This window comes from Schistocerca piceifrons, chromosome 5 (assembly GCF_021461385.2).
Source record: "Schistocerca piceifrons isolate TAMUIC-IGC-003096 chromosome 5, iqSchPice1.1, whole genome shotgun sequence".
NCBI classification, from domain to species: Eukaryota; Metazoa; Arthropoda; class Insecta; order Orthoptera; family Acrididae; genus Schistocerca; species Schistocerca piceifrons.
In genome coordinates, this window is record NC_060142.1 from 28,204,724 (window position 1) to 28,214,527 (window position 9,804).

Genomic DNA, 9,804 nt, shown 5'->3' on the forward strand with positions numbered 1-9,804 from the left:
CGTGAGTACCTTTTTGTGTTCTGTGGAGACGAGTCATGTTCTCTTCATTAGCCTGATAGCTGAGTACCTAGGACAAAGTCAACGAATTGCGTCTGTCAGTGAGTGTACTCCTTCCTGATGGAACTTTCAACTAGATCCATGTGGTAGTAACAGAGTGAGAGAAAACGCTGAGGAGATCTTTATAACTCTCCGTTTTAGAACCACAGTAGTGACTGTCATATTTACACTAAATACTGTACTGCTAATGGGCAGTACACAGTCCTCTGAGATGGTCACTGGATTACTCCATAATTATTTTGGTCATGTCAAATAAATTTCTGTTTACAGATGGTAACAACTTCATTATCATTTGTCCACCAACTGTGTGAACAACGCTGGATAGCAGTAGGTACAAGAAGATGTATTCACCTTTTCAGGCATGCAACGGCAATAAGATTAAGAATTATAGATGTCTATGTACATACTGCAATGGTGACACATTTTTAGTCTGTAGTCGTCGATGACTGTGAGCTTTTGCAGGTAGATGTTGTTTAGACTTTTATTTTACAGGCCACTGCTACCGCCATGACGTGCAGTCTGAGCCATCCCCGAGACCCGCGCTCACATATGTAATACCAAACGTGGCAGCAGGTAAGGTGCAAGAGAGGCGAGGTGGAGACGAAGCAGCCCGACAGCAGCCGCCGCAGCAGCACCGGGATGTGGTTGTGGCAGAGGGAGGTGAAGAGGAGGGGGAGGGGGAGGTGAGGGAGGCCGAGACCAGCCGCGGCCTGCTGCGGCGGCTGCTGGCCTGCTGCCTCTGCATTAGGCTGCCACGAGGCCGCAGGTCCAGGAGGACCAGCAGGTGAGTCAGGCCTGACGTGCCGTGTGTACAGAATTCTTCAGCGTGGAACTTGCCGTGTAGCGCAGCTGAATTCGTGAATATGCTGTAATTACTGCCCCACACAGTGACCTCTACGATTGGAGAGATTGGGGAAGGGGTGTTTGGGCTTATCCAAATTTATGTACTTGAGCTGTGTGCGGCGACTGTAGTACTACTTCTCATTATTCAGAATTCTGATTGTAGAGAAATAGCTCAATCAAGTTCAAGTTACTCAAGTATCAATGAGTTAGGGTTATTTAAGTGAGATAATCATGTATATGTTTTAATCAAATTAAAGTAAACATAGTTGTATAACAGTTTTGCACGGCAGCAACATGTGTAATTTCTGGTTTGAATAATTTTTCTAAAAAGTATGTTAAATCTATGAATAAATAAAACAAAAAATATTTCATTAATTTCAGAGTTCATCCAGAAGGAGCGCCGACACCTGGCAGTCAGGCTAAGGAACAGAGCCCTGCCAACAAAATCCTGGTATGTATTGAAAGAAAAATGTACAAAACTTACTAAACCATTGTAAAGACATGTAAAATGCTACTACTTGTCCAATAGCCGTTTTATTAGTTTGATTGGTGGTTAACTCAGTTATGATACTTGGTATTCTTTCACCTGAAGGAAAATTGTGATATTCAGTTTATTGTACATATCACAACACAAGCCTAGCGAAGCTTAATCTAAGTAAGACTAGCAGTAAATAGTAACTCAGTCTGTGTATGCAGTATAATCCATGAGACACAATGTAACCTTGGCTCTACCCATAAAAGAAATGATACTACGCAATTAAGGGAATGGTACAAAGTGAAAATTTAATATTATTATCCTTTTATACATTTCATTCTTTTCTACAGAGAGCAATGTGGATAGTTTGATGTAGGATCCACAGCCCAGATCTTCCCAGTCAAATGGCAGCTGATATGATAGTGATCAGATGGTTGCCCATCTGGAAATATTTAGGGACGTTTTCCTGATTGGAATATGGCTGGAATTAAGGTCAGCTTGTGTAAATACTTGTTTGCAACTGGGGAATAGGAGTAAATTTTAATTTATTTTTACCGAATATGACATTTCCTTAGACAAAATTTTTATAGCCTTGTTTTTGTAACTCAGTACATTTCACCATCTCACCATTTGCAGTTTACCTGTAACACTCGTCAGGAATATCATCGAATCTGTCCTTTTACACATGCTTAAGAATATGACCTGATAATTCGTGCTGGGGCATCTTCGTCGCTAATCAGAAATAACATGGTTTCAGTTTCCCAGTTCTGTCCTCTGTTTTTGGAGATTTTTCTTGGTTGTAAACTACTGCAATCACCACTACGTTTTTCGAAACCAAGAAACCAGTTGTCTACATTAAACCCTATGGGTAACACACAGGTCAAATTGTAACTTCGTAAGCTGTTGGCTGGTAACATCCAAATTGATGTGTTCTTATAAATATGTCAACCAGAAATGCTACATTTTTAGAACACAAGAAGTTGCATTATACGTTGGGATTTCCTGCATATAACGAAGGACTGGGATGTTACATACTAGGATACAATCTGAAACACTCCTGTCTTTATATCTCTATGTTGCACGTTGATACATACAGAACAGTCGTCAAACGATAATGAACGAGTCGTAACGAACATAAAATTTCGCAATTGTCATGCACTTCTCTCTTTACCTGACGTCTTGATACACACGTTGTAGATACATTAATGAAAGTGTGTGTGAGTACTGACCATTTCGATTAGTTACAGATACAAGAAGATGCGTTAAAATAAACATACATTGTTTCTCATTGAAATCTTCATATATTAGCATTTGGAAGCGCAGATCCTAGTGTATGAATTGTTGAAACACAAACAAAGTCCATAATTTTGTTGTCAAGCGGTATACAAACTGTACTTATTGGTAGTGTTTTAACTGGAAGATGAAACAGTCTACAGTGTAAATCCATGGTGATACTACAAAGTCTCAGGATTGATAGAAGAACGTAAATGTGTCAACGTAACGAAAGCGGTAATGGTCAGGAAACGGCTTAATTGAAAGTTATAAGCGCAAATTGCTCTGGTGTGTCTGGCAGTCGCCCTCCTACTGCAGGCCCTTCGTTGGGGAAGAGCTAGAATTGATCGAAAAAAGCAAAATTGGTTCATTAAATATGGACTCTAACGTGCATACCCGCAGAGCTATGAGCAGTTGTTAACTTTTGCTACTGTGAAATACATTTCTTCTAGTGAACAACAACTGATAGCTCATTAGGTATGCGTTTTAGAGCCGTTGTTTGCTGGATATTTTTGTTGTTTTGGTTCACACTACCTAATCAAAAAGACAACAAGCAAAGAATTTGCAGTAGAAGTGATATACTGTCAGAGGTATCAAAACTATTTTCGCTTGCAGATTTAGACTCTGTCGCTTCTGGACGAGGGTTTCATGCGTTGGATCCATATATTTATCCCTCTCCATCACCCCTGAGAGTGTGTAAAATCATCATGCCACCATTTACAACAATGATCTAACACTCAACACTCGATATAGAGAGAAGTTTCTATTTAAACGAACCTAGCATTTCGTTAACCCTATACTGACTGCAGTGTCTTCATCTGTTGCAGGACGGAACTGTAGACGAGATGAATAACAGAAGATCGGAAAATCGGTTTTCTTTGGAATACAAATACTGACTAATCTTTGTTTTAATAGGTATATGTTTCATTGACGGGGAAAGTAATCCTGAATTAATCTAACCGTGTCTTTCTGTTGCAGGAGACGTACTCGAAGGAGAAGCACGAGATGGTGTCGGCGTGGGTGCTGAAGCACTTCGGGAGCTCCCAGGACAGCTGCAGTTGGACGGAGGGGCTGCACGGAGGAGCCGTCAACACACCAGTGGCAGAGGTAACCTACTGCAGGAGCTTTAGCTATGCAAGCAGCGGTGAGTAGGACAATGATATAAATGAAAATTCATATATACTAGGCGCAGTAATGTTGTTATATATCAAAGACTAAATTGTTGTGTCTGAATCTGATGTGAAATTGATATTTTGATGTGTGTGTTTACACCCGTAATTTACAGAATCAGAATATTTGATCAGTAACTAAACGATTCTAAATAATTGTGTCTACTGATCCTGTTCCATCTGTTGTGTAGATATGCTTACTCATTTTAGTTTTTAAATGTCAGCCATGTCCTTGTAATACGAAACAACAAAATCAAAAACAGCACTTATTAACCCTCCCCCACTAACGCCCCAAAATACATATAACGGTCCTAACAGGTCTCACATTTAAACAATGTATCAAGGGTTCTGAAGACTGGATATTGTTATCAGTTAAACTGTTGTGGAGCCAAAGCGTTTCAAAAATGAAGACTGTGGAAAGTCATAAATTACCATTAGGTGTAATCGGAAAGGTATTTTTCATACAAGAGAATAGAATATTTTGAGTTACAGATGTGCACCTGTAATAGCAGAACCGCAACAGTTGTTGATGATTTAGGTCCTTGCATCAAAAATTCAAATTGAATCCAAGTTATTGTCCGTGACTGCCAAACGACTTCCTTTGAGTATTATTCCAGACTTTCATTAACAGATTTGTTCAGTGAGGAAAACCCATTTAAGTAAATTTTTATTTATTACTAGCAAAAACGGATTTTTAAGTGCCTCGTTAAATGCTGTGGATTTTAGTCAATTTTTCACGAAAAGTTTGCAGCTGTTTAGGGGACAGTGTCAAATGACCCCTACTGTGGTTTCAGGAGAGAAAGCTGTGTCAGGTATCGTACGTTTGGTGGGTCAGCACAGCCTGTCGTCGTAAACGTTGACAAACTCAAATTTTTTCAACGGAATGCAGTAGCAAAATGACGCCTTCTGAGTGTTACATACGAGCTGTCTGTGTATTCCATAAATACATATTCCTTCAGAAGTAGAGTGAGATAGGAAAATGTAGTATAGTTATCTGGCTTGAAGGACAATACATTAGTCACCATAATGCTAGTGAAAACCTTTGAGTTAAGGCCTGAATTATCCGTTGCTAGCCAGCCTGACTTTGAATTCCACAGATGTAATTGTAGTGTTGCGCTTAATAAATAATGCGTAGTACAAAATAACGTAAACAAATAACATATTAGTATGCAAGACATTACCTCTCACAAAGCGTACCAGTTCAAAGATAATGTTTTAATATCATACATAGTAGGAAGCATGAAAAATAATGGAATGTACTTATCGCAGTTGAGTTATAGGTACTGGAACACAAGAAAGAGAAGTATGTGAATTAGTGAATATATTTTGATGTAAAATGTAAAAACAAAACCGTAGAACCATTACTTCCTTGTGAATCTGCATCAGCACAGGATGAATATATTAAGGATCTAGATCCTTTGAGGCTTTTCAGTATTATTCTATCGTGTATTTTCTTTTGTTTGATATTTCCTTGAATCTCTGCCAAATTTAAAAATGCTGAGGGTCTTTTTAACACAGGATTGGTGACGACTCAAGTGTCAAATTAACTGATACCCTAAAGCAAATTAAAATAGTATTTTGGCATTGATTACATCTTAAGAAGAATAGAGGCAGACACTAAATAATTTTTTTTATATCACTGATCTAAGAAATCATAGCATACTATAAAAACAGAATCTGAATAAGAATATCGGAAAGAAATGGTGGTCTGGCACTACTCATACGTGAGTGGTATGAGAAATCAGCATTAGCAGGATTACAGACATGCTCCTATAGACTAACATGCTGTGAGCTAGCTGGCGAGGCAGGGAGGTTGACCAGACACGAATGTAGTGCAAATATTGGACTCACGACTACTTGTCTGGTTCACCAGTAAGGCTGAGTGTGGCTTTTATGCCGTTTCTCAAGCTCGTTTGGGCGAATGCTGGGCTGATCTCCAATCTACAGCTCACAAAAGACACCATTCACACACAGCTGCAAAACAAAGGTATACAGATCAGCGTTTGCAACATTCGCAGACAGGCGACAAACACAGCTTTCAACCGTTACGTTTAACTTATGGCTGCAGCCACAGGAAGGGTAACCAGCCAGAAATTAAAAAATTAAAAACAAAAAATGCCAGGTCACGAGAACTATGATATTCGACCACGCTATAAACGTTCGGAGAGAGAAGTTATACGTAGCAAGTGACATTCGTAGCAAGGATCGGAGAATTTATTTTGTATACATGTAAAATTATACAATACTCACGTTCGTTTAGGAATTAAGCTCTTTAGCGTTAGTTTGTTATTCTTACCGTTTTTAACGGTAACCGTTGAAATCGTATCGTATGTGATTTAACTGTTCAGATGGCGAAAGTGTTTCAGTAAGAAAACCGAATGTTGTCAAAGACACAGAGTTCCCTTCATCCTTGAAGCGTAATTACCTGAAGTTAGTGGAGTGGTACAGCTTTCTCGCTGGGAAAAGTGTGTTATTAAATGGCTCTGAGGTAAGATGAAGCACTTTTACAAAAAATATTAGGTTATCGATTATCAACTGATCGTCATAACATTCATCTTCAAACGCGGGCGTTGCAATTGACCAGAAAAGTAAAGTTAATGTATTTCAAGTCAAGCCCGAAATCACTATTCAATTTTAAACAGAGAATGACAGAGCTTATAACTAGAAACTATGTAAGCGACAAAAATTATCTGAAAAATTTGATTTTATAATTTTAGGTATATACTGTGTTACTAAGGGTTAAAAAAACATCCATTTTGCAATCATTGTCATCAGTTACTCAAAGTTTTACGATTCATCTTAGAGACTCTGCGGTCTGACAACGGATTATCCTCTGTCCATTCCTTTAAAAGAAACTAATGGAGAGTTTGCAGCGAAGATTCGAGAACCTCTTGCATGAAGCCCCAAATGTTTTAGTTACACCATCGAAATTTGATAAACCAACGTCTGATCACATTAAAAGATATCTGACAAAAGAAAAAATGTGTCAAGCTTTTCCTTGCACGTTATCGTTATTGTAATGATTTGGCATTATCAGAAAGAGTTACCAATTATTTTCAATTGATATCTTACACATGTGTGAAATGGTAGACAAAGACTAAAAATCATGAATTTTCAAAGAAAAATGTCATTTGGAAACATAAAGAGAAGCTACATAAAGCAAAGAATTAGAAGCATAATGAACATGAACGTATTTCAATTAGATATGTTGAAAATACTCCTACAGCACTTTTGTGTAACATATTTCATAAAAATCGCGTTTCAGGATGCAGCTTTATTACATGTGGATGGATAAGGAACGAGAATGTCTCTGATAGACGATGTAACGGAAATTTTAATTTCTCCAAACTTATTGATAGTGGTGGGATATTTTGTAGAAATGTTCAGTTTATACCAGCTTAACATATATTGGGTCATTGTACTTCACAAAGAACACTTTCATTTCATGTTTTAATATATCAGGACGTTTCTGTACAATGAGGTTGATATTTCTAAGTGCAACATACTGGACCTCTGGTTCCGACGAAAGCAGTGTCACAAGTGGAGGAGCTAGCTTCTTTGAGAGTGTTGACACAAAATCAGAATCTGATGGAAGCATCTCCATAAATTTCATTAATACCTTCACTGCAGACAAGACAACTGCAGTATTTGCATGGGCCAAACGAGGAGTGATCCGCTCACAGATGCTTTGGGCTTCCCTATCATCCGTTGGACTGTAATTGGCAAGAGAATCTAGAATGAAGACTTGGCCCCACTCTGTACATTCATCAAGAGCTGTTAATAGTTTGTTTATGGTTTATGCATTCATTTCAATGAGTGGAGAGCCACTTGCACTTGCTTCATTTATTTCAGAGAGAGCAGCCACAGCATTAGCAACCACCATAGGATTAGAGTCAGAAAGAAGATCTTTCAGCTGATCAAGAAATCCCTGGTCTTCAACCAACTGGGCATTGATATCATACAGTTTGGCAACACACACAGCAGCAGTTTTTCTAACATATGGATCTTCATCTTTGAGGCACTTACGCAAAGGCTCACAAAGATATTCAGTTATTTTGTCAACTCTAGTGCAGCCCATTGTTCGAACAGCCAGGGCACGGATTAGAGGATTTGGATCTTCACAACCCTTTACAAAAGTGTTTACAGCCATTATTGCCATGTCAGGCTGACTCTTCGCGTAGTTCATCAAATATAAATACACTAGTTTCTTCAGTTCGAGATTGTCAGTCTGCATACAATTAACGACATCAGGAAATAAAGCAGAAACATCTTTTCCTACTGTCATTGAAGCAATAACTTTTTTAACAGCTTCCCGCTTCTTCTCTTTCTTATCATTGTTAAGTTCAGATTTCAGTTCAAATATTTCACCCTTTTTTGTTGTGGTAAAATACTTTGAGTCAGCCATGGCTGGATGCTAGTTCCCTCACTTGACAAGTTCCCACCCCACACAGTTCCATGTGGTCACACATTTTTTTCTTCACCATGCACCAAATTAAATTTGGGTTGTGTTGTTACTCCTAAGTGAAAATGGGCAAAAACCGAAAAAACATGTTTTGCAATATCTGGGCCAGTTTACATACCCACCACATATCATCAAGACCATTTATTTACATCTGGGATATTTACCTTGTTAGGCAGCGAGTCACTATTTTCGCAGTCTCCAAGCATGTTATATTTTGTCGACTGGACAAAATTACAAGTGTCGTCACCTCACGCTACCTGAGGCTTGTAAAATGCAGAGTCATCAATCTTAGTTTTCCGATGGTTTTCTGTCCACTCTGTGACGCCTGACAGCAATTAGATGTGAGAAGCAATTAAGTTGCGGATTCTTTCGGTCTCTGCACGTACAGAAACGCTGATTTACGTTATATTTTTGATAAATATGCTGCTGGGGGTTTCATATTTTTGAATCCCCTTTAAAATACTACAAAACGCAGCAAGTTACAATCTTTATGTAATTTGTGGATAAATTTGATTGTGCGTGAGCATGAGTGCGTGTGTGTGTCTGTGTGTGTGTGTGTGTGTGTGAGTGAGAGTATGCACGAGCTTTAGTTTTGAAAACGAAATGAATCCTTCTCCAGAAAATTAGGTGCCTACTTTGTAAAAGAGATACCACATACAAGGAGTACGTTATAAATATACTTCCGTTATTCATTGAAACTACGAGTATTTTCAGACTGGTTGCCTCATTTTCGTACTACACGATAATAGATTAGTATAAGTCAGCATGTGACGTATTTGTAAGGGACGTCAAGTCTCGCTGCTGTGTGATATTAATTTCTGTTTTCTTCCCCTTCTCTACAGATCTGTTGCGACTATACTGTCTTACTACAACAAAAAAATGTATAATGATAGTAACGTCATCCATTTGTTATAGAAAATAATTCTCACAGGTATTCTGTCTCATAAAGGTAACTCCATTGATCACGACGGATCAGTAATCAATAAATGTGATGTACACGAAACTCGCAGACTTACCCCTCCACATCAGGACTTCCAATACTATGGAAGGCTTTTGGACGATTCCTCGACTTAGTGACATCCTAGGAGTTCTACGAAAATTTTTAAGCTCTCAGCCAGTTAACCATAGGAAAAGAGTGTAAGCACATTCGTGACTGTGTCCTGCCCTCAACAAACAGCAGTCTTTAGCAAAATGATACTCCTGTCCAGGAATCCTGAGAATGTCTTCTAAAAGATCTGCTGTTACAGGAAAGCCATCAGCCATTAATTTAGTACGGTAGCCCGACTACAACCCCCTTAGAAGGATTATGGGAAGAACAGCCCATCATCCCCAGTATGCACAAATTCACCCTCCCCAGACACCATAAACTTGATCCTGCCTTCATAGTATGCATCCAGACACACGTTGTAGAGTCCTCCTCTCTTGGCGACAGTTAAAATTATTCAGCAGAGTAAAGAAAACATTGGGCTGAAAAAGTCACATAACACGTTAGTGGGAAGACTAACATAAAAGCAAGTAATGAATTA

At 38.7% G+C, this 9,804-nt stretch overlaps 1 protein-coding gene across 1 annotated transcript; it reads right to left on the minus strand.

Annotated features, from left to right (window-relative positions):
• Nucleotides 1–7,204: 7,204 nt before the first annotated feature.
• Nucleotides 7,205–8,253, minus strand: LOC124798125 (AP-1 complex subunit beta-1-like). The gene is given in 1 exon segment (XM_047261384.1): nt 7,205–8,253. A coding segment is annotated over 1 exon segment (1,017 nt). The 5' UTR covers nt 8,222–8,253.
• Between the last annotated feature and the right edge of the window lie 1,551 nt (nt 8,254–9,804).